Here is a 26,181-nt window from a genome sequence, read left to right as displayed (position 1 = left end):
ACCGATCCTCACCAATTTTCAGAGATGTACAGCTTGGTAAAGCTACTGCTCTCCCCAACACCACAAGAACCTAGAGACAGAAGTAGACACAGAAACCAGCCTTCCCTCCTTGGACTTTGCCTACACTTCTCACTGCCTCAGACAAGTAGCCAGCATAATCAGACCCCTCCCATCCTGAACATTCTCCCTTCTCCTCCCTTTCATTGGGGGATAAAACGAAAATCTTAAAAGCATGCACCACCAGGCTCTCGGACAGTTTCTTTCCTGCCATTGAACAGATCTCTTGTATTTTAAAGATGAACTCCTAACCTCACAGTCTACCACACGATGGCCCTAGCATCTCTTTGTGTATCCGCACTACACTCCATCTATAACTGTACCGGTAATACTATATTCTGCATTCTATTTTTGCCTATCCCTTGCCTACCTCAAAGCATTAAAGTTTCGAGATGATCTGTGCAGATGACTTGCAAACCAAACTTTTTCACTGTTTCTCAGTAATAAACCAGTATCAAAACGGACTAAAAGGGCCGAGATGGCCTGTTTCCATGCTGTAATTGTTATATGGTTACAAAACAAACTGAAGCTACTTAAAATCAATTGTGAGAAGTTATTCCAGTTCTAGCACAGGACACTCAACAGTCACCATCATCAAGTATCTTAATGACTTAGACAAGATATTCTCAAATTGTGGAACTGTTTTTTTAATTAAAAAGTTTCTAATTGTCTATCTTCTCTCTTTAGAAACATTCTGCCCCAACCCTGGAACGCCCTTTGGTTCAAGAAGAAACGGCAACAATTTTGATGTCCTTTCAATTGTAGAGTATGACTGTGGTGAATACATTTTACGAGGTTCATCAAAACGTAAATGCTTGGAATCTGGCCAGTGGTCTGGAGTGGAGCCTCGGTGTGAAAGTACAATTTTTATATATTATCTCTTTTAGTATATTAATCAAGCAGTTATCTGATGACATTGCAATATGGAACTTCGGATATAGACCTCTAAGAAAAAAGTCCTTATGTTTTTAAGGCTTCCTACATTTCTTTACAGCCAATTAAGAACTTTGTAATATACAGTACTGTGCAAAAGTCTTAGGCATATGTAAAAAAATCTGTAAAGTGAAGATGCTTTCAAAAATAATGAAATGGGAAGTTTCTAAATATCAAAAAATTACTATAAAGAGCAGCAAACAGTAAAAAAACTAAATCAAATCAATATTTGGTGTGACCATCCTTTGTCTTTAAAACATCAATTCTCTTAGGTACACTGTCATGCAGTTTTATAAGAAAATCGGCCGGTAGGTTGTTCCAAGAATTTCGGAGAATTTACCAGGGTTCTTTGGCTGTCCAGGTAATCCCAGACAGCCTCAATGATGTTGAGATCAGGGCTCTGTGGCAGTCATACCATCCGAAACCTTATTTAAAAAATCTTAGATGCCCAAAATGTTACACAGTACTGTACAATTCCGTCATCTTTTTCCCAGGGTAAAAATGTCTAATACTAGAGGGCATGCGTTGAAGGTGAGAGGATGCAAGTTCAAAGGTGCAGGGGAAGTATTTTTTACACAGAGGATGGAGGGTGTCAGGAATGCACAGCTGCTGGTGGCAATGGAGGCAAATGCTATAAAGATGTTTTAGAGGATCTTGCATTGTGCAAAGAATGGAAAGACAAGAACCTTGTATCAGCAGAAGGGATTACTTTAGGTAGTAACTAGCTTAATTAGCTCACCACAACATCATAGCCCAAGGGTCTGTTCCTGACCTTTAGTGTTCAATGATTTAAAGGAATCTTATCAGTACAACATACCAGAACCATCAATAAGTAGATCATGTTTCGGTGATGTGAAGGATGCAGGTGTTAACCTCGCGCTCTCTCGATGTTTACTCCCCTCTCTGCGGTGTCTAAGCCGTGTCTGCAAGCCTCACAGTGATTGGTCCTGCCATTTACTGAATTGGGACTGAGGCTATGGGCCTACTCTGGCTACTTGGGGCTCTGGGCCCATGGACTCAATCTGGTTGGTTCTGAATGCTGTTGCTTGCTTTTATTGTTTGCATGATTTGTATTTTTTTTCCCCTCTCTCTGCGGATTGCATGTTGGTCTTGGGTTCTTTCGGGTTTCTTACTTCATGGCTGCCTGTAGGCAGACAAATCTCAAGGTTGTACAATTTATACATACTTTGATAATAAATGTACTTTGAACTTGGAACTTTTAACCTGCCTGCTCTTTATGAAAATAATGCCATGCATCTTTTACATCTACTGCACAAGGAATAGCCTCTATGACCGTGCAAACTCTTCTTGGTAGAGCTTTAGAGTGCCAAATTTGCACAAACGCTCAAGACTCACGTGGACTAGAACTAATCACATCTGGCTCAGAGGGAATGCTACGCATGAGCCTCAGCTGACACCAAAGTTCAGAATGGGAAACCTCCAGCTGGGAGTGGTTGAAGAGTATTGTGCAGATATGTTGAACAGAAGCTCAACTGGGGTACCTGGCATAGAAAAGAATATGGTTAGTTTTCCAACAGAGAAATTAGAGTAAACAAGAATGGATAGAAAGGAAGTGGAAGTGTTAAGGCAGCAAGAAGATGAGGTCCCAGAAAGTAAGAGATGTTATCCTTCTTCAAAGAATGGGATTTCCCTTCCTCCACCATTGCTGCTTCTCTCACCCACATCTCCTCCATTTTCCGGACATCTGCCCTCATCCCATCTTTTCGCTGCCTTAACAGGGAGTGACTTCTTCTTGTCCTCACCTGCTGCCCCATGTGCCTCTGCATCAGTCTCCACAACCTCTGCCATCTTCAACAGCATCCTCCCGTCTCTCTCCGCCTTCCACAGGGATTGCTCCCTCCGTAATCCCCTTATCAATTTGTCCCTCCCCATTAATCTCCCTCCCAGCATTTATCCCTGCAAGCGGAAGAAGCACTAGACATGCTCCCTTGCCTCCATTCGGGGCCCCAAGCAGTTCTTCCAGGTGAGGCAACACTTCACTGTTGGGGGTCACCTATTGTATTTGGTGCTCCCAATGTAGCCTCCTGTACAGCGGTGAGACCAAGTTGTTCTTGGGCTTTAATCAAGGGCGTGCTTCAATCATCGTGAGTGGTTGCTTGTTGGTGAGGCAGTGCATCATTTAAAAAGAGCTCAGAGCCTTTCGGAACATTTCAGCAGGTTTCAATCATAACGATCTATTAGGTGAATAGATCTATTAGGGCCAATAGTGTGAGGATTAAGAATTGATGCAAAGCTAAGACATGCAGCCTATTATATGACAAAGTAATTTTTGTTAAACAGCAGACAACAAAACCTCTCTCCGCCTGGTTGTTAAATTCCACATTCCATTGTTAAACAGGCAAAAATGCTTTTGATAATGTGAAGGATGTGGCGAGAGAACTGGATGTCTTGGAGTCAACGATACGCAACGCTGGTAGGACTTCCATTGCTTACTTTCATCATTGTCATTACTAATTGATCTTCTCTGCTGCCGCTCGTGGGCAGATTAGAATCTGGATAAGGAGTATGGCTGCAAACTTCATCTACCGTTTAGATTCATGGGTTAGGACTTTTTGGACAAAAGTGATCCGAAGTTATACTTTCTATAGTCCGTTCAAAACCAACTGCCGTTGGAGGGTTTCCACCCCCTCTCCCCCGATTTAGGTTCCTTCCTGAGAGAGTTATATGAGAAACAGGAGGAAAATTCTGCCTGTTTTTTTCCCAAAAATATTTAATTATGATGTGTTGGTGTTTCATGTGAGAGAAGTTGACCTGAAGGGACAGACTAAATCACAACCTTCCTGTCTGTGCGTTACAAGTATCAAGTTTATTTTGAAACCAAAGCGATACAGAAAGTTCTAAGTAGACAATCAATAGAATCAATTGTAAGGAAAATCCATGGGATAGTTGGTCCAGAGTATTCTGACCTGGACTTGTGTTCCTGAGGAGCCTCCCCAATCACCACAGCTCCACCTGGAAGCAATGAGGGCTTGGTGTGTTGTTCATTTTGCATGTTGCTGGACATCTCTGGCAAGGCCACCACTGGTTTCCCATGGCCAACTGGCTCATGAGAAGATGCTGGTGAGTGGCTGTTGCTCTTCTGGTGAAGGTACAGTGTTCTTGGGGAAAGACTTAGACTCACAGATGAAAGGAATTTTTAAATTTAGGATTGATTATGAAAAGGAGCGGAACCTGCAGATGGTAGTCTCAATCACTTGTCCTTCTGACAACAGGAGGTTGCGCTTGAAAGGAGCTGCTGGAGCAGTCTGTGCTGGTCACGGGAGTACACTCTGCAGATGGTGTGCACTGCATTCACACTGCCCCGTGGCTGATGGTAATGAGTATTCAGTATGGTGGATGAGGTTCCAATCAAACGCATTGCGTTGTCCTGAATGGGTACATGTTGTTGAGTGTTGTTGGAGCAGTCTTCATCTGCAGATTGTTCCATCTGGATCTGGACTGGTACCTTGGGGTGTTAAGAGGTGAATCGCTTACTACAGGATACCTTGTCTCAGATATGCTCCGCAACCATACATGGCTAATCCATTTGTGCTTCTCTTCAATGGCGACTTCCAGGGTGGAAATGGTAGTGATTCAGGAATAGTAATGCCAAGGGTAGGTTTTAGAGGTAGACATTGATGTTATTTACCGTGTTCCAGTCCATACGTCATTTGCTGGCTATAGGCAAAGACTGTTTATTTTGTCGCAAAGTTCTGAAAGCAGTTGAACTATCCCCTATCTGAATGCAATCATCAGGGAACTATTCCCAGCTCTGACATTATAACAAGCTTGGGAACCTCAAATAATGCTCCTAAATGCTTCCTGTAGTGAGACCTGGCGTCCAAATTATACTGAAGCGAATCTGATTAGATCTGCTTTTATTTCTGCAGAGTTTAGTTCTGAAAAGGAACACGTGAGTGGGTTCGATATCTACTTTGTCCTTGAAGTTTCAGGAAGACTTACCAATGAAAACTTCATCAAGACTTTTGACTTTGCCACAACTTTCATCAAGAGGGCAAGTATGACTCTTCAAACTCACACCGGTTTCAAAAGAAATGTGTTCCAAAATCTCAGAGGCTCAGGATTAAACTGACCATGACTGGGCGAGGACAAACAGTCTGGAATAAAATGACAATCATAAACGCAAGAGCTGCTGGAATTCCAGAGTAACACATAGAAAATGCTGAAAACTGTCTTACCAACAGTCACACGTGCATAAGAGAGACTGCAGATACTGGAGCTCTTGAGCAACATACACATGCCTCCCGGTGGCCAAGCATTTCAATTCCGATTCCCATTCCCGTTCCAACATGCCTGTCCATGGCCTCCTCTTGTGCTAAGATGAGGCCACCGTCAGGGTGGAGGAGCAACACCTTATATTCTGTCTGGGTAGCCTCCAACCTGATGGCATGAATATAGATGTCTCCATTTGAGGAAAAAAATTCTCTCCCCCTCCCCTCTTCTCTATTCCCTCATCTGGCCTCTTACCTCTTCTCACCTGCCTACCACCTTCCCCTGGGTCCCCTCCTCCTTCCCTTTCTCATATGCTCCACTCTCCTCTCCTGTCAGATCCCTTCATCTCCAGCCCTTCATCTTTCCCACACACTTGGCTTCAACAATCACCTTCCAGCTACCCTCCTTCACCTCCCCCCTCCCATTTTTTCATTCTGCCATCTCCTCCTTCATTTCCAGTTCTGATGAAATGTCTCGGCCTTAAACGTTGACTGCTTATTCATTGCCATAGATGCTGCCTGACCAGCTGAGTTCCTCCAGCATTTTCTGTGTGAGGACATTCACTCTATCCCCTTGGTGATTTTATACACTTTATAACCTTAGATCACCTCTCCATCTTAATAATAATAGTCATAGTCATACTTTATTGATCCCGGGGGAAATTGGTTTTCGTTACAGTTGCACCATAAATAATTAAATAGTAATAAAACCATAAATAATTAAATAGTAATAATAATAATAATAATAGTAAGTACATTATTGATCCCGAGTGGGAAATTCTTTCATTACAGCAGCAACATTTAAAAACACACTTAGCAGTGTGCAGGCTTAACTAATAAAGTACAGAATAATAATATATACAATAATAATGTACAAAATAATAAACAGACTATTGTACTATCACACACACACACACACACACACACAGAATTCTGCAGATGCTGGAGCCTCCGGGTCCAACATATTATTCTCCGTAACTTCTGCCACCTCCAACGGGATCCCACCACTAAGCACATCTTTCCCTCCCCCCCCCTCTGCTTTCCGCAGGGATCGCTCCCTACGCGACTCCCTTGTCCATTCATCCCCCCCATCCCTCCCCACTGATGTCCCTCCTGGCACTTATCCTTGTAAGCGGAACAAGTGCTACACCTGCCCTTACACTTCCTCCCTCACCACCATTCAGGGCCCCAGACAGTCCTTCCAGGTGAGGCAACACTTCATCTGTGAGTCGGCTGGGGTGATATACTGCGTCCGGTGCTCCCGTTGTGGCCTTCTATATATTGGCAAGACCCGACGCAGACTGGGAGATCATTTTGCTGAACACCTATGCTCTGTCCACCAAAGAAAACAGGATCTCCCAGTGGCCACACATTTTAATTCCACATCCCATTCCCATTCTGATATGTCTATCCACGGCCTCCTCTACCGTAAAGATGAAGCCACACTCAGGTTGGAGGAACAACACCTTATATTCCATCTGGGTAGCCTCCAACCTAATGGCATGAACATTGACTTCTCTAACTTCCGCTAATGCCCCACCTCCCCCTCGTACCCCATCCGTTATTTATTTATATACACACATTCTTTCTCTCTCTCTCTCTCCTTTTTCTCCCTCTGTCCCTCTGAATATACCCCTTGCCCATCCTCAGGGTTTTCCTCCCCTCTCCCTTTTCTTTCTCCCTGGGCCTCCTGTCCCATGATCCTCTCATATCCCTTTTGCCAATTACCTGTCCAGCTCTTGGCTCCATCCCTCCCCCTCCTGTCTTCTCCTATCATTTTGGATCTCCCCTCCTCCTCCCACTTTCAAATCTCTTACTAGCTCTCCTTCAGTTAGTCCTGACGAAGGGTCTCGGCCCGAAACGTTGACTGTACCTCTTCCTAGAGATGCTGCCTGGCCTGCTGCGTTCACCAGCAACTTTGATGTGTGTTGTATTGTACTATGATGTGTGTTCTCCTGTCACACAGAGATGAACTGTTGTATATGCTTATTGCATCAGGTAGGAAAGATTTTCTGTAACGATCCTTGCGACAGGGGAGCTGAACGAGTCTGTTTGAAAAGGTGCTCGCTGCTTATTCAGTAGGTCATGGAAAGAATGTGCCTGATTGTCCATAATGGATAACAGTTTGTTTAGTGTCCTCCTCTGCACCACTAACTCAAAAGAGTCCAAGTTGTAGCCAAGGGTTCTTCACTTCAAGGAATGACATCCTAGCCTGTCCAGCCTCTCTCCATAACTCACGTCATGGCAACATCCTTGTAAATTTTTCCTGCACTCCTTCCAGTGTAATTGCCTGTAAAATAATTATATTGAAATATCTGAGAAGTATCCCGTAATTTAAACTATTTTACATTTGTCTTGACATTACAAGCATAAACAGAGGCAAATTGGAACCAGAACTGCATAAACTCACAGCTCTAGTGACAAAGGCTTTGATGCTGACTTCCAATGTTGTCTAAGTCTGGAGTTTGCACATTCCACACATTATCCCTGGTGTGGCTTGGCAGGAGGAAAATCCAGGGTGAATTTGATGAGCATGTGAGATAAAATATAATTCAGGAAATAAGTGGGGGGACCGAGATTGCTCTGACAGCCAACGTAGAATTGATGGGCTGATTGTCTCCTATATTCTCGAGAAATTTGAACATGAAACTGACTGCTTGGTTTGACGGATTCTCTTTCCTACATTCTCTTAGATGTCGGGTGCTAACGTTAAGGTCCGCTTTGAATGTATTGCATTCGCATATTTTTCTCATAAAATCATAAACATCAGTGAAAGCCTTACCGTGGAGATGATGATAGAAAGGATTAAAGGCCTTCAGTATAGCGGTAAGTTGGACCAATTCCTATGTGGCAAGAGCAAGAAAGGCAGGAGAATCTGAGAGTGCACAGCTTGTCAGACTGTCATCAGGAAAAGTAAATGTAGGCTGTGTTTTTTTTGGAGGGGTGGAAATACTCTTTAGACAAGACTAAGAGATGAAGTACATTTCACTTATAGAGGAGAAGAGAAAAATAGGCTCATCAGGAGCTTACAGACTACTTGGTAGCACCTCTTAGACCGTACAAAAATACAGACCGTATCATTGAGATCACACTCTGCATATGACAGAGAAACAGGGATACAAAAGATCAGAGTGCTTTTGAAACCGCTGTGCCAACCAAAGTTGGAAGTGGTGCAGTTCTCATAGAAGGAAGTCTGCTCTAAACCAACAGAGCAAACAGCAAAATTATCAAAATCTGTTTTGTAGAGTGGCTAAAGATAAAGAATCTCTTTGAGTGACTCCAAATTAAACTTAGTCAACACGATAGCAACTTGACCTGATAAATGTAAGAAGATTTCTCCCGCAAAATGCTAAGGCGAGGATGTTAAGGAACCAGGTGCTGTAGTATCCGAGACTAGAAGCGAGACACTATTTCGAGACTGAGACGAGAACAGGGTTCTTGGCTAGATGCTAGACAAGAACCTGACAAGACTAGACGAGAATCCAAATGAAATAAAAATCCTAAATGCAATCGCAGACTTGAACCAGAGTTGAGCTGACAATTGAGCCCCAAACCTGAGTTTAGGTGCTCTTTAAATATTCAAATCCTGGTGCCAATACATGGCCATCAATTAGCAGAGCAGGCCGGAATCTCTAAAGTAAAGGTGCCAGCTATCGATAAGCCAGAGAATCGGAGCATCCAAACACCGGAGGCTGGGGCGGTTGAGTGAGTACTGTAAAAAAAAGTGCCCCTTATTGTCTGCCTTCTCTGTACTTCCTGCGTGACAGTAACACACATCACATACACAAGAAAGTCTGCAGACGCTGGAAATCCAAAGCAGCGCACACAAAATGCTGGAGGAACTCAGCAGATCAGGCAGCATCGACGGAAATGAATAAACAGTCCATGTTTCAGGCTGAGGCCCTTCTTCAGGACTGAGAGGGAAGGGGGGAGATGCCTGAATTAAAAGGTGGGGGGTTGGGGAAATTGGCTAGCTGGACGGTGATAGGTGAAGCCAGGTGGATGGGAAAGGTCAAAGGCTGGAGAAGAAGGAATCTGATAGGAGAGGCTAGTGGACCATAGGAGAAAGGGAAGGAGGAGGGGACTCGGGGAAGTGATAGGCAGGTGAGAAGAGGTAAAAGGTCAGAGTGGGGAATAGAGGGGGGGCTATTCCAGTATATTTTTTTTCCAGTATATTTGCAGTAAATCCTGATTTCACATTTCCAAGGCTGTCTGGTCAACCACTTGTCGCGGAGTCATTCAATGCAGAAAAGTGCCCTTGGGCTAGGGGTATCTGCTGACCATTAAGCACCCATATGCAATAATCCTAAAACGAGTCCTACGATAATCCTAAAGTAATTTTATTTCTGCATTTGGCTCATTCCTGTGGCTGCTCAAATGATCTAGTTGCTAAATGGCCTTTTGTTATAAATTACAAGATCATAATGTTTATAAACTCTGTAAAGTTGAGGCAGTTGCTGCTGCTATTCTAGTGTCACAGGTCAGAAAAATGTGGCTTTCACTAAACTGAACCTTCCTTTTATGTTTCTCCTTCGGTTTTGAACACAAATGTTTTGTTTGTTTGTTTGTTTATTTATTTATTTATTGACATAAAGTGCAGAATATGCCCTTCGAGCCACACCGTCCAGCAATCCCCCAATTTAATCTGAGCCTAATCCTGGGACAATTTACAAGAACTATTGGTATGTCTTTGGACTGTGGGGGGAAACTGGAGCACCCGGAGGAAACCCGTGCAGTCAGTAGGAGAACGTACACACCCCTTACAGGCAGTGGCGGGAATTGAACTCGGGTTGCTGGTACTGTGCTAATCACTACGCTACCGTGACGCTCCAAATGTCTCTGAATACCTTTGGAAAGGAGAATGAGAGAGACAAGAAATTGATATTTACTGTGTTCATCATTGTAGTAAGACTTTTAAAGCAACTTTTCCTTCTTTTGTCAGAGTTTTACAACGACAAAGGAAGAAGATTGGGGTTTGCCCTCGAATACGTTTACAAAGACATCAATGAAACTTTGAACCTTCACAGAGGGCAAGCTATGCCGAAACAAGTTATTATCATCATCACCAGTGGTGAGTTTCCTCAGGCAGTGTTGGTCACTAATGCAAACAACACATTTCACTGTATGTTTTTGGTATTTTGATGTACACATGACAAATAAAGCAAACTTTAAAATTTCTTTAATTTTCCAAAGAGGGGGATAGTGAGGTAGTGTTCATGGGCTTTTCAGCTGAAGAGAAGAAGGTATCCCTAACATGTTGAGTTTGGATCTTCCGGCTCCTGCACCTTCTCCCTCATGGTGGTAATGAGAAGAAGGCATGTCCTGGGTGGTGACGGTCCTTAGTGATGGATGCCATCTTCTTAAGGCTCTGCCTTTTGAAGATGCCGCTTATGGTGGAGTGGGTTGTGCCCAAAATGGTGATCGATGAGTCTCTAACCCTCTGTCACCCCTTTCAGTTCTGTCCATTGGGGCCTCCGTTCCAACTGGAGATGCCAGCGGTAAGGATGATCTCCTTCTGACTGTCGGGAAAATTATTTGCCAAGAAATTCTAGTGCATCCTAAAGTGGGTGAAAGATCGAGGCCGAATTAAGATGCCAATGCTAATCCAAACTCTTCATTAAATTGGACATTACATTTCCTTATGGCCTAGAAGGAAGCGATTCAGCTCTCAGAGATATCCTGTCATCTTCACAACCTGCTGGAGGACCTCAATACTAGTGCAGGTTCTCAACCTGTAGCGTTAACAGCTCCTTCCCCCACAGACGCTGCCTGGCCTGCTGTGTCCTTCCAGCCGATTGCTTGTTGCCGCCGATTCCAGCACCTGCAGTCTCTTTGCGTCTCAAATCAGCCTGCCTCTCACACACATCCACTAACAACCCCACCAATTTCCCCAGCAGCTATGAACAATAGGGACGAGTTACTGTGTCCAATTAAACCTCCGGTCTTCACAGTAAGAAACCAAGAGCGCTGAGGAGAAGTCCACGCCATCTGAAGGAGAATTTGCAAACTGCGCACAGACAGGCCCCTGAGGTGGGGGTTGCCTCTGGCTGTGGTACTGAACAGTCTGGATCAGCCACATGTGACTGGGCACTGCACATTTCAGATCTTTCCCTCTACCTCCCCCTCCCCCTCCCTCTTCACTTCCTCTTCACTCTCTCTTCACTCTTCTAGTATACTTGTTTTTGAGGGATTCTGTGCCTGTCTATATTTGCAAATGTGCATATAAACCTCATTCAATCAGGCTACCACTCTGTCATCCAATTGCCTGGATTTGGATTATGTGTTACATACTACTCCAACTGAATATAATGATGAAATAATTTCCAGTGACTGACAGTGAATAATTTCCATTATAGGCAAATAGGCAGCATGGCAGCATCACCTCCCATAGAGTATGGAATGATGACATAAGAAACAGGTCAGAAGTCAGTGATACATACCCTCAAGCCAACCCCACCACTCAGTGACCTGGCCTCAACTACACCTTCCTTACCCAACCATGGATTTCCATGTCATCCAAAACCTACCTATTGAACACGTTGAAAATAACAACCCAGTTAGTCTGTTCTGTAGTTTTATTTAACAATGTCAGGCAATAGGAAGTGAAGGTCAACATTTGGGAACGAGGTCAGTGGAACAGGGAAGACAAGAACTGCTCAGAAAGGGGCTGGGAGAATGTAGAAAGTGCTGGGACATGTAGTGACCGAGTTTGGAAACTCCTCTCTCTTACACTCTGAGATGGGAAAGGAAAGATGCAGAAAGGCTCAAATTGAGCTTGTGTTTGTGTACAGTACATTTTAAATTATGTATGTAACAGCTACTTGGTTGCATGCTTTGGGCAATCCTAAGCAAATTAGATCTATTTTGCTTCTAGTTTTTGACTTCATTAGTTCCTGCTCTCTCACAGTGGCACTTTGCTTTTCCCTTCCTCCACATCATCCACCAGGATAGACGTCCCTCTACCTGTAACCTTGTACCCAAACATTTCCTACATCAATCCCCATCTCCCTTCCATATCCTCTCTGACAGGAGCCTGTTCTTGTCTCCTCTGCTCCCTTGATCCCATTCCCAAGTGTTGACCATCGTTGTGGGCACTCTTCCAACCCCTGCTAAAATCTTCACCGTCTCCACTACCTTTGGAAACTACCGGGCCACAGGTTTTCCAACTCTCGTAAGCTGAGTGGGGCTCCTTGGATTTATATTTCCATGTTAAGCCTTGAGGCAACTTTCTATCTTGTTCTCTCCAGCATTGTAGCAATTTGGTTGTCTTTGCCCGCTTGCTTCTGAGGCCTCCACATACAACCGACTCAATGTTGAGCCAGACAGTCCCTGTCTGGCACCTTTCATTAGCTCCAGCTCATCCCTTCTGGCCACCTCCTCCTGACGCACAGCACCTCCCTTTCCTCCACCCTTCCCTTAATAAAATCTTTCTCCAGGCTTCTCACTCATCTTGCCACTGGCAGCTGCTCTGGAGTTCTCCGTCTCGGAAGTGAGATCGAATCCCCCGCCTAATCTCCACGACACATTCCTCAAATACCTTGTTTAACCTTTGCTTAACTCTATTTTGACTGTACCATCGTGAAGGGATTCAAACATGCCTCGTATCTTAAGGTTACAATGTAATGCAAGTTATTGTTGTGGTTACTTTTTTGCATGAAGTTACTTTAACCTTTTCTCTTGCTTACTTGAACCATCTCTCCATTACTTCTGCTCCGCTTACAGTTACAGTTCTTGACGTGAAACATTTCAATTTGTGTTATTTTACACTGCAACGTGACGCAGGTTGTTTTTCTTTTCTTTCAACAGGGAAATACAATGGAGCACCATCACCTATTGCTGTCAGAGATAAAATTTCAGCTCTGCTCTCGCACTTGCCAAATATTCTCGGTATGTTGAACCCTCCCTGCCTCCCCCCACTCCTGAAGTCCACAAAGCTGCCTCTGTCAAAGCAAGGCAATGGAGCACACTTTAACTCGTTAAAATTGCAATCATAAAGCAGGGCCAATTTGTGTCAAGACTTTGCCTGCTGTCACCTTTACAAGGGCACGCTGTTAATTATTATATACATTGGATTCTTAAGATGCTTATCATAGCCGAATTACCAGTTTAAACCAGAATTAGTTAAACAGATTCAGAAGATCCAGGTCAGCATATATGAATTGTAGATAGATACAGCACAGGAATAGCACTTTCAGCACTGAATCCATACCCACTATCAGGCCCAATGAATCCATACCCAATATCAGCCCACTGAATCCTGACCCACTATCAGGCCCAATGCATCCATACCCACTATCAGGCTCACTGAATCTAAACGCACTATTACGCCCACTGAATCCATACCCACTATCAGGCAGACTGAATCCATACCCACTATCAGGCCCAATGAATCCATACCTACTATCAGGCCGACTAAATCCATGCCCATTGAATCCTTACCCATTATCAGGCCCACTGAATCCATACCCACTATCAGGCCCACTCAATTCATGCCCACTGAATCCTTACCCAATATCAAGCCGACTGAATCCATACCTACTATCAGGCCCACTGCATCCATACCCACTATCAGGCTCACTGAATCCAAACCCACAATCATGCCCAATGATTCCATACCCACAATCAGACTCACTGAAACCATACCCACTATCAGGCCCACTGAATTCATAAACACGATCAGGCCCACTGAATCCATACCCATATCAGGCCCACTGAATCCATATCAGGCCCTCTGGATGCATACCCACTATCAGGCCCACTGAATCCATATCCACTAGCAGACTTACTGAATTCATACCTACTATCAGACTCACTGAATCCATACCTACTATCAGGCCCACTGAATCCATAACCACAATCAGTCCCACTGAATCCATACCCAGTATCAGGCCCACTGAATCCATACACACTATCATGCCCACTGAATCCATACCCACTATCATGCCAACCTAATCCATACCCATGATCAGGCTCACTGAATCCATACCCAATATCAGGCCCACTGAATCCTTACATATTATCAGGTGCACTGAATCCATACTCACTATCAGGCCCACTCAATGCATGCCCACTGAATCCTTACCTATTATCAGGCTCACTGAATCCATACCTACTATCAGGCCCACTGAATCCATACCCACTAGCAGACTCACTGAATTCATTCCCACTATCAGGCCCACTGAATCTATACCTACTAGCAGACTCACTGAATTCATTCCCACTATCAGGCCCACTGAGTCCTTACCCACTTTCAGGCCCACTGAATCCATGCCAACTGAATCTTTACCCTTTATCAGGCCCACTGAATCCATACTCACTATCAAGCCCACTGAATCCATACCCACTAGCAGACTCACTGAATTCATTCCCACTATCAGGCCCACTGTATCCATACCCATTATCAGGCCCACTGAATCCATATCGACTAGCAGACTCACTGAATCCATACCTATTATCTGACTCTCTGAATCCATATCTACTACCAGGCCCACTGAATCCATAACCACGATCAGTCCCACTGAATCCATACTCACTGGCAGACTCACTGAATCAATACCCAGTATCTGGCCCACTGAATCCATACACACTATCAGGCCCACTGAATCCATATCCACTATCATATCCACTGAATCCATACCCACTATCACACCGTCTGAATTCATACCCAATATCAGGCCCACTGAATCCTTACACATTATCAGGCCCACTGAACCCATACCCACTAGCAGACTTTCTGAATCCACACCCACTATCAGGCTCACTGAATCCATACCCACTATCATGCCGACTGAATGCATGCCCACTATCAGGCCCACTGAATCTATAACTATTATCGGGCATCAATATTTATTCTCATCCTACCTCACCCTGTCTATTATCCCCAAGTTCCCATTTCCTGACCATCCTCCTTCTCAACTGGAAGCACTAAAACCAATTCCAGTGTCAACATATCAAACCAGTACTATCAGCTGGCTCCTCAAAACCCATAAGCCTTCAAGATTCAAAGTAAGTTATATTATCAAAGTACATATATGTCACCATATACAACCCTGAGATATATTTTCCTGTGGGCATACTCAGCAAATCTATAGAATAGTAACTATAAACAGGATCAATGAAAGATCAACCAGAGTGCAGAATACAACAAACTGTGCAAATGCAAATATAAATAAATAGCAATAAGTAACGAGAACATGAGATAATGAGATAAAGAGTCCTTAAAGTGAGATCATTGGTTGTTGGAACATTTCAATGATGGGACAAATGAGTGTTCTTACCCCTTTTTATTCAAGAGCCTGAAGGTTGAGGGGGTAATAACTGTTCTTGAACCTGGTGGTGCAAGTCCTGAGGCTCTTGTACCTTCTCCCTGAAGGCAGCAGTGAGTGAAAAGCATGGCCTGTGGGGGGTGTGGATCTCTGAATGACGGATGCTGCTTTCCTACGACAGCATTTCATGTCGATGTGCTCAATGGCTTGAAGGGCTATCCTACTTTTTGGAGGATTTTCCATTCAAGGGCATTGGTGTTTCCATACCAGGCTGTGATGCAGCCTGTCAATACACTCTCCATCACACATCTAAAGAAGTTTGTCAAAGTTTAATAGGTTTCAATAGGTACATTTAGTGTTAGAGAAATGTATACAATATACTTTTTGAAGTTCTTTTCACCAAAAATTGGGAACTCACCAGGACTTTCTCAGAAAACCACTTTATACTGTGCTGTACAGGAAACCCAGGCTTTAACAGTGCGGGCTTTCCCCTTCAATCTCAAAGTATCCTTATATCGTGCGAAGCAGGAGCTTCCTTAAGTGAAGTGAATTCCAGCATGTATTCTTTCATTTTGAGGTCTAGAATACAAGAGCAAGGATGTGATGCTGAGGCCTCACCTTGAGTGTTGTGAACAGTTTTGGGCCCCTCATCTTAGAAAAGATGTGCTCGTATTGGAGAGGGTCCAGAGGAGGTTCACAAGGATGATTCCGGGAATGAAACGGTTATCATACGAGAAATATTTGATAGCTCTGGGCCTATACTCGCTGGAATTCAGAAGGTTGAGGGAGATCTCATCGAAACCTTTCGAATGTTTAAAGGCCTAGACAGAGTAGATGGGGAAAGGATGTTTCCCATGGTGGGAGAGTCTAGGGCAAGAGGGTACAGCCTCAAGATAGAGAGGCACCCTTTCAAAACAGAGATGCGGTGAAATTTCTTTAGCCAAAGGGTGGTGAATTTGTGGAAATTGTTGCCGCGTGCAGCTGTGGAGGCCAGATCTTTGGGTGTATTTAAGGCAGAGATTGATAGATTCTTGATTGGATATGGCATCAAAGGTTACAGGGAGAAGGCCAGGAACTGGGGTTGAGGAGGAGATAGAAGGATCAGCCATGATTGAATGGCAGAGCATACTCGATGGGCCAGATGGCCTAATTCTGCTCCTATGTCTTATGGTCTTATTGTATGTCCTCCTCCAACTATGCAGATGTCTATGCCATTGGAATTGGGGAAATAGATAAAAATTACCTGGAAAATTTGGTACCACTGAAGGAAACACTAGCACACGATCAGCGGTATGCCTTCTATTTGCCAACCTATGATCATCTAGAGCAAGCACATGAGCAGCCGAGACGGGATGGTAAGTATATTAAATCAAGTTATTACCAAGAGATCCAATATACCCCTTTGTGGTCAATAGGGTAGGTAAGAGAAGCAATCAGCACAAATTCCTATTCTTCATGTGGGACCTTCTGAAGTTGCTGTCTCGCATGGACCAGAACACCAGCTTGTGTCCTACAGAGTGGAAGGTCCTGTCAGATTATTGATGGCTATCTATTGTACAGACAGAGATTAGCATCCAAAGATGAATTGCACGTCTGTTTCCTGAAGAAGCACAGATTCTCCAAAGGCCACATTTCTGTAGCCATCAAGCGGTTCAAATGATCTATCAAAGAAAGCCAGCACACCGTTTCTTCCTCCCACTGCAGTTAAATGAAAGCACAGGTGCAGGATCCTCAATACATCCTACTTCAGCGCATTTGCCTTATCTGTTGTGTTTCTTCCCATTGTTGGACAGCTCCACATCCATCAGGGCGACTTAGAGTCAGAATCAGAATCGAGTTTAATATCACCGGCACATGTCATGAAATTTGTTAACATAGCTGCAGCAGTACAATGCAATAAATCATAAACTATGAATTACAGTCAGAAATATAGATAGATAGACAAATAGATATAAAATAGTTAAATTAGATAAGTAGTGTAAAAATTAGAAATAAAAAAGTAGCGAGGTAGTGCCCACGGGTTCAATGTCCAATCGGAAATCAGATGGCCAAGAGGAAGAAGCTGTTCCTGAATCAATGAGTGTGTGCCTTTAGGTTTCTGTACCTCCATCCTGATAGTGGCAAAGAGAAGAGGACATGTCCTGGGTGATGGGAGTCCTTAATGATGGACACTGCCTTTTTGACGATGTCCTGGATGCTACGGAGACTAGTGCCCATGAGGAGCTGACTAATTTCACAACTCTCTGCAGCTTACTTCAAACCTGTGCAGTAGCAACCCCCCTTCCTCCCAAAGGTTTCAAAGGTACATTTAATGTCAGAGAAATGTATACAATATATATCCTGAAATGTTTTTTCTTTGCAACCATCCACGAAAACAGAGGAGTGTCCCAAGGGTGAATGACAGTTAAATGTTAGAACCCAAAAGTACCCCCCCCAGCTCCCCTCCCTCCTGCACCTGAGAGGCAGCAAGCAACAATGCAGCCAGCTAGAATGTTCGACACGGTACATATGTAGCAAATTGTGAGTGTTTTAGGTGACATATCAAATCTCCTCAAACTCCTAATGAAATATAGCCGCTGTCTTGCCTTCCTTGTAATGCATCGATATGTTGGGCTGGTTCTGATGTTCCTAGCTGTGTGTTCATTTCCCCAAGAAGTGTTTTCCTTCCCTTTTTATTCCAGCAGATGTTGGCATCAAAAAAAAGCTATTCCCATGGGTGCCAGCTGCTGCCATGTCTAACTGGTCAGTCTTATCTGATCCAATGACCAAGTGTTGACAATAGGAGGGAGTCAGGGAGTACCACCACATTCTTCCACCTGTGACCACACAAGGAGACAGATGCTGTCGCACTCTTATCCTGCAGTTCTACAGAACACTTGGGAGTACTGCCTGCAGATTAGGTTGGCCTGGTATAGGAAAGGCACCATTAATAATAATAGGCATCCTTTAGTCTTGTGAGACCATGGATTTGTGCCTTGGAAGGTTTCCAGGGCGCAGGCCTGGGCAAGGTTGTATGGAAGACCGGCAGTTGCCCATACTGCAAGTCTCCCCTCTCCACGCCACCGATGTTGTCCAAGGGAAGGGCACTAGGGCCGATACAGCTTGGCACCGGTGTCGTTGCAGAGCAATGTGTGGTTAAGTGCCTTGCTGAAGGACACAACACGCTGCCTCAGCTGAGGTTCAAACTAGCGACAATCAGATCACTAGACCTATGCCTTAACCACTTGGCCATGCACCAACACAAGGCACCATTAAGAGAAGATTTATAAGGATGCAGCCAGGGCTTGGGGAATGAAGTTATAGCAAGAGATCGGGCAGGCTAGAACTTTATTCTTTGGAATGTAGGAGAACAAGGGTGATCTTACAGAGGTGTGTAAAATCACTGGAATAGACAGGGTGAATGGGCTCAGTTGTTTTCCCAGGAAGGGTGAACTGGGGTGAGGCGGGGGGAGCACTGTTTAAGGTGAGAGGTGAAAGATTTAAAGGAGACCTGAGGGATCGTCATGCAAAGGGCGGTGCGTAGATGGAATGAGCAAGTGGTTGAGACAGATAGGGCAGAATCAGTTAAAAACCACATGGACAGGTTGTTGGATAGGAGTGGCTTTGAGAGATATAGGCCAAATAGGCAAATGGGACTAGGGTAGATGGGCACCTTGGTCAGAATGGATGAGATGGGCTGAAGGGCCTGTTGTCATGCTGTAAATCTTTCTGGCTATAACACACAGAAAGGAAGAGTGCCATCATTTAGTCAGTTCAATCATCTGTGTTCTAAGTTGAGGTGGTCATTACCTCAATTTAATAGTTCCTTTCTCTGAAGCAAAGGTAGGACACAACAAATTAAGCTCTTTCATCTCACTGGATGAAACTTCCATTGTTCTCAGGTACCTTACAGACCTATGATTGTGGCATCCGAGGGAATTTAATCCAAAGACCAGTTGGGAGGATATTTGGTGGTGTCAAATCGAAAGAGTATGAATGGCCATGGCAAGTCAATATAGACTTCCCACATAAAGTAAGTTAGCAGCTTTTAAAGCCCTTCATGAAGAGACTTTTAAAGGTAATATTGTATGTTGTTAAGGCATAGCATATCCCATTTGCCGGTCAACAGTATTTCCCCCTTCATCTCTCATCCGCTCCTCCTCACCCCTTTCAATAGAACCTTGGACTTGAAATGTTAAATCTTTTTCTCCTTCCACAGCTGCTGCCTGACTCGCTGGGTATTTTCTGTTTTTATTTCGGGTTTCCTGCTTTAGCAGTATTTTTGATTTTCAATGATTTCCTCTGCAGCTCCCACCTATCAGTATATATAACTCCAACTATTGACTCATAATCTACAGTATATAACTGCAGCTCCTATCTCTCAATGTATATAACTCTATCACTAACCTTCTGTGTGCAAAACTCCCTGGGTCCCCTCCTCCTTCTGTTTCTCCTCTAGTCCACTCTGCTCCCCTATCAGATCCTTCCCTCTCCAGCCCCTGACCCTTCCCACCCAGCACCTTCCAGCTAACCTCCTTCCCCTCCCTCCACCTTTTTAATTCCGTCATCTTCCCCTTTCCTTCCCAGCCCTGGAGAAGGGTCTTTTCCATAGACGCTGCCTGACCTGCTGAGCTCCTCCAGCATGTCGAGTAAGTTGCTGCTTTTCCCATCAGTGTATGCAACCCCGGCTCCCACTCACAGTGTATGTAACTGCAGCTCATGTGTATATCCCCTTCGCCAACATGTCTGTGTATAAAAGTCCAGCTGCTCTCTAGATTCAAGATTGTTTAATGTCATTTCCTGTACACAAGTGTAAAGGAGAATGAAATAATTGTTACTCCAGATCCGATGCAGCACAAAAGATAAAGAACACTATAATAATAAAAACATAATAAATACATCAGATAGCTTTACACATAGATTGATTGTATACCCATAAAGTGATACTAGACTGTACATAAGGTGACTAACAGGAAATAATAAAGTAATGGTGGAGTTGGTGAGTGGAGGTGTTGATCAGCCTTACTACTTGCGGAAAGGAACCGTTTTTGGGTCTGGTGGTCCTGACATGGATGCGACATAACCTCCTCCTGGGTGGGAATAGGACGTACAGGCCATGAGCAGGGTGGATCAGATCCTTCTTGAAGTTACTGTACGTATGTCCTGATGGTAGGTAGACTGGTGCTGGTGATGTTTTGGCTTTCCTGTCCACAGCTGTGCGGTTTCTGTACCAAGCAGTGATGCAGCTTGTCAGGATGCTCTCTACCGTGTATCTGTAGAATGACGTGAGCATGGATGTGCAAAGTCCAGCTCTCTTCAGCCTCCTCAGAAAGCAGAGCTTTCCTGACTGTGTAGGATGTGTTCCTGGACCATGAGAGGTTCTGTGTGATGTGCACTCCCAGGAGTTTGAAACTGCTGTCAGATTACACTGCTGTGCCGCTGATATCAAGGTGATTGTGAGTGGTGTGAGTTCTCCTGAAGTTGATAACCATCTCCTTAGTCTTGTTGACATTGAGGGAGAGGTTATTTTCCTGGCACCAGGCCACGAGCTCTCCCATCTCCTCTCTGTAGACCGTCTCATCGTTGTTGATGATGAGCCCCACCACTCTCATATCATCGGCGAACTTGGCAATGTGACTACGCGGGTGTTTGGCCGTGCTGTCACGTGAGAGCAGGGTGTACAGCACTGGGCTCAGCACACAATCCTGGGGGCCACCTGGTTTGAGGATAATGGGGAGGGAGGATCCTGTCTATCTGAGGTCTGGTCACTAGGAAGTCAAACACCCAGTTGTATAGAGATGTACTCTCACCACGTATATAACTGCAGCTCCTATCTCTCAATGTATACAACTCCATCACCAAACTGTTTGAGTACTAAAGTTCAGATCCTATCAGTGTATATAATTCTAATTTCCATCTCTGTGTATATAACTCCAGCTCCTACAAGTGTATATAACCACCTACCTAGCAGAATATATAACCCCATGTCTTCCCTCTCAGTGTATATAACCCCAGCTTTCATCTCTGTGTTTATAACACCAGCTCCTAGTCACCTCTTCTTCTTTGAACTCCGATTTATCCATTCTCTCCTCTCCTATCAGATTCCTTCTTCTCCAGCCCTTTAGCCACCTGGCTTCACCTGTCACCTCCTAGCCATCCTCCGTCCTCCCCCTGCCCCCATCTCACCTTTTCTTTCTGGCGTCTTCTCCCTTTCCATTCCAGTCCTGAAGAAGGGTCACGGCCTGAAACCTTGTCCGTTTACTCTTTTCCATAGATGCTGCCGGACCCGCAAAGTTCTTCCAGCACTTTGTGTGTGTTGCTCTGGATTTCCAGCACCTGCAGAACTTACCTATTTATTCCCCTGTGCTGTCAGAGTTTCTCTTCCAATATCACTCATGCTGTAATTTCTGAATTATGCTGCAGACTATTGTGTCCTGTGTAACATCTCACAAACCTTCTCTGACTTCCCCTTTCAAAGCCACAACCTCAATTCTCTGGACGGCCAGATGATGCATTGCACTTAGGATTATTGCCATCTGTACTGAGCCTTGCCATTCTGATCTAGAAATGCATCAACTATTCTTTGATATTGTATCCCTCTATTAATGGATACTGCCAGAGTTCTTTCAATGCACTGGTTCCAACAGTTAAAGAAAGTGACTCACCAGCATCTTTATGTGGGCATCAACTTATAAAGGCACAGCAACAGCAGCTGGGCCAGTGGCAATGTGGTTGGCCCCGAGGCTCAGCAGGAGGGGTAAAGTCAGGCAGAGCGATTGTGACGGGAGGACAGATGTCCTTCTCAATAGTCAAGGGAACAGACAGCGGACTCCGTGGCTGCGAAAGACAAGCCAGGATGGTGTGTGTCCTCGCAGGTGCTAGGGTGCAGGATGTCTCAGAAGATTCTCAAGAGGGAGCATGACCAGGTAGAGGTCGTGGTGACGTGGGTAGAAAGAGGAAAGAGGTCCTGTGCAGTGAGTATGCAGAGTTAGGGAAAAGGCTGAAGAACAGGACCTCCAAAGTAATAACCTCTGGATTACTGCAATACACACAAAATGCTGGTGGAAAGCAGCAGGCCAGGCAGCATCTCTAGGAAGAGGTACAGTCGACGTTTCGGGCCGAGACCCTTCGTCAGGACTAACTGAAAGAAGAGCTAGTAAGAAATTTAAAAGTGGGAGGGGGAGGGGGAGATCTGAAATGATAGGAGAAGACAGGAAGGTGAGGGATGGAGCCAAGAGCTGGACAAGTGATAGGCAAAAGGTATACAAGGGAGAGGATCATGGACCAGGAAGCCTAGGGAGAAAGAAAGGGGGAGGGGAGCACCGGAGGAAGATGGAGAGCAGGCAAGGAGTTATTGTGAGAGGGACAGAGAGAGAAAAAAAGGAAAAAATAATAAATAAACAAATAAATAAGGATCCCCCTCTTACACCATCCCTTATTTATTTATTTATTTATTAATCTGTCCTTTTTTTTTCTCCCTCTGTCCCTCTCACTACACCCCTTGCCCATTTTCTGGGCTCCCCCCCCCCCTTTCTTTCTCCCTAGGCCTCCTGTCCCATGATCCTCTCCCTTCTCCAGCCTCGTATCCCTTTTGCCAATCAACTTTCCAGCTCTTGGCTCCATCCCTTCCCCTCCTGTCTCTCCTATCATTTCAGATCTACCCCTCCCCCTCCCACTTTCAAATCTCTTACTATCTCTTCTTTCAGTTAGTCCTGACGAAGGGTCTCAGCCCAAAACGTCGACTGTACCTCTTCCTATAGATGCTGCCTGGCCTGCTGCGTTCACCAGCAACTTTTGTGTGTGTTGCTTGAATTTCCAGCATCTGCAGGTTTCCTCGTGTCTGCATCTCTGGATTACTCCCAGTGCCAAGTGCTAGTCTGGGCTGGAATAAGATGATAGTACAGATGAATGAGTGGCCGAGGAAGTGGTTTGGGGGCAGCATTTCAGATTTCTAGATCTTTGCAATTTCTTCTGAGGAAAGTATGACTTATATGATAAGGACGGGTGTCAGAGGCACACTGAAGCTAGGAGTATGAGTATAAGAAGAGCAGACTTGGGAAAAGCCGGTCTTTTTTCGGCGGCTCAGGCGAGACAGGTGTCAGTCAATGTCAGAGCCTGATGGAAGTTGGGAGAGAGAGGGTAAAAGGAGCAAATTCAGGCAAGGCCAGTCTTTTTGGGCTGCACGGGCGCAGAAAATGTCAGTGTCAGAGGCCTAATGTCAGCTGCAAATAAAGGGAGGGTTGGCTCAAGGGGAGCGGCCACTGTTTGAGTGTGCCAGTGATAGAGCGGGAAGACTTTGGCTTAACGTGTGAACAGGTGGAGACACAGTTAAGAAGAGGCAAGCCTTTTTCTTTGTTGGTATAGAGAAGTCAGTATGGAATGCCCCTCCTGTCAGATGTGGGAATTCAGGATACCTCACAGTTTTCCTGACGACTACATCTGTGGAAAGTGCACCCAACTTCAGCGCCTGACTGACTGGGTCAAGGAGTTGGAGCTGGAGTTGGATGTACTCAGGGTCGTTCAGGAGGTTGTAGACATTACAGACGAGACTCTTGAAGATGTGGTCACACCCAGAGTACAGGCTACAGACAGTGAATGGGTGACCACCAGGAGAGGGAAGGGGAAGAAGCAGTCAGTGCAGGGTTCTCCTGTGGCCATTCCCCTCAGCAACAAGTACACCCCTTTGGATACTGCTGGGGGTTTGACCCATCAGATCACGGCAGCAGCTGCCAGGCTGGTGGCACTGTGGCCAGCTCCGAGAAGCAACAAGGAAGGGTGAAGTCAGGCAGTGCGGTAGTTAGAGGGGACTTGATAGTTAAGGGGATTCTGTGCCACAAAGGAGACACCAGGATGGTGTGTTGCCTCTGGGGTGCTAGGACCCAGAATATTCTCAAGGGGGAAGGAGAACAGCCAGAGGTAGGGGTGCATATTGGCACCAATGACATGGGCAGAAAAGGGGAAGAGGTCCTATACAGTGAGTATATAGAGTTAGGGAAGAGGCTGAAGAGAAGAACCTTCGAAGGTGTAATCTCCAGATTACTGCCGGTGCCACAGGCTAGTGCAGGTAGGAATGGGGTGATAGCACAGATGAATGAGTGGCTGAGGAGATGGCGCAGGGGACAGGGTTTCAAGTTCTTGGATCATTGGAACCTTTTCTGGGGAAGGGTGACCTGTACAAGAGGGACTGGTTGCACATGAATTGGTTTTGGAACCAATATTCTGGCCTAGAGGTTTGCTGATGCTGCTCGAGAGAGTTTGAACCAGTTTTACAAGGGGTGGGAATTGGAGCTCCTGATCAGTAAGGGAAAGATCAGACCAGAAGGTAAATGTCAGGGAAAGTATTGAAAGGCAAAATCAAAATAACAGATATGATGGGTCGGATAGTTTGAAATGTGTATATTTTATGGATATTATGGGTAAGGGTGATGAACCTAGAACATGGATCAGTACATGGAACTACGATGTTGTGGCCATTATTGAAACTTGGTTGAGAGAGGGGCAGGAATGGGTGATTAATGTATCAGGTTTTTGAGGTTTTAGAAAAGATGGAGGAGGAGGTAAATGAGGGGGTGGGGTTGCACCACTAATCAGGGACAATATCACAGCTACACTCAGGGGAAACGTAATGGAGGGGCCAGACACCGAGACTATTTGGGTAGAACTCGGGAATAGAAAAGGTGCATTCTCACTGATGGGATTGGACTATAGACCCCATGGAGACTGAGCAACAGATATGTAATCCGATTAAGGAAATGTGTAAAAATAATAGGGTTGTTGTCATGGAGGATTTCAACTTCCTTAATATAAACTGGGACCTTCTTAGTGTAAAGGGTTTAGATTTGTTAAGTGTATGCAGGAAAGTTTCTTAAATCAATATGCGGTGGGTCCAACGAAAGGAGACTGTACTGGACCTGGTTTTGGGTCATGAACCTGGCCAGATGACTGACCTTTCAGTGGGTAAACAGTGAGGGAACAGTGACCACACCTCCTTAACTTTCAGGATAGCAATAAATAGGGATAGGTATGGTCTTTGTCGGAGAGTTTTTAATTGGAGTAGGGTGCATTACGAGGGCATTAGGCAGGAATAAGCGTTAATTGGGAAAACCTTTTCTCTGGCAAGTCCATATCAGACATGTGGAGGGTGTTTAAAGATCAAATGCACAGAGTACAGGAAAGGTATGCTCCCGTTAGAAGGAAGAATGGGGATGGATGGAAAGATAAGAGAACCTTGGATGTCCAAAGAGGTGATGAATTTAGTAAAAAAGAAAGAGGAAAATTATGTAAAACATCAGGAAGTTAGGATCAAACGAAGCTCGTGAGGATTATAAAGAAGCCACAAGAGAACTGAAGAAGGGAAATAGGAAAGCCAGGAGTGGCCATGAAGTGCTCATAGCAAGTAGGATCAAGGTGAATCCCAAGGCATTCTATACGTACATCAAGAGCACGAGGATAACCGGGGAGAGGGTGGGACCGTTCAAGGATGAAGGGGGGAACATTTTCTTGGATATAGAGAATGTGAGTGAGGTACTTAACGAGTAATTTGCTTCAGTGTTTATCAAGGAAAAGGATACTGAGGACCAGAAGATCAGTGCCAAGTGTATAAATATGTTATGGCATTTAGATGTCAAGGAGGAGGAAGTGTTGGGCCTCCTAATGAGTATTAAGGTGGATAAGCCCCCAGGGCCTGATGGGATTGACCCCAGGTTATTGAAGGA

General features: G+C 44.8%; 1 protein-coding gene across 1 annotated transcript in view; it reads left to right on the top strand.

The window, feature by feature from the left end:
• The window catches only part of LOC140187548 (complement factor B-like), a 78,620-nt gene that overhangs the window by 23,478 nt on the left and 28,961 nt on the right, over positions 1 to 26,181 (top strand). Inside the window, exons 4-11 of the mRNA XM_072242940.1 lie at positions 745 to 915; positions 3,350 to 3,424; positions 4,881 to 5,005; positions 7,916 to 8,048; positions 10,165 to 10,293; positions 13,029 to 13,109; positions 16,690 to 16,842; positions 19,369 to 19,499. Of these exons, the coding sequence (XP_072099041.1) occupies positions 745 to 915; positions 3,350 to 3,424; positions 4,881 to 5,005; positions 7,916 to 8,048; positions 10,165 to 10,293; positions 13,029 to 13,109; positions 16,690 to 16,842; positions 19,369 to 19,499 (998 nt within the window). The remainder of the gene's footprint in view (positions 1 to 744; positions 916 to 3,349; positions 3,425 to 4,880; positions 5,006 to 7,915; positions 8,049 to 10,164; positions 10,294 to 13,028; positions 13,110 to 16,689; positions 16,843 to 19,368; positions 19,500 to 26,181) is intronic.

Source organism: Mobula birostris, chromosome 25, assembly GCF_030028105.1.
Source record: "Mobula birostris isolate sMobBir1 chromosome 25, sMobBir1.hap1, whole genome shotgun sequence".
NCBI classification, from domain to species: domain Eukaryota; kingdom Metazoa; phylum Chordata; class Chondrichthyes; order Myliobatiformes; family Myliobatidae; genus Mobula; species Mobula birostris.
This window is presented reverse-complemented; position numbering and strand designations above follow the sequence as displayed.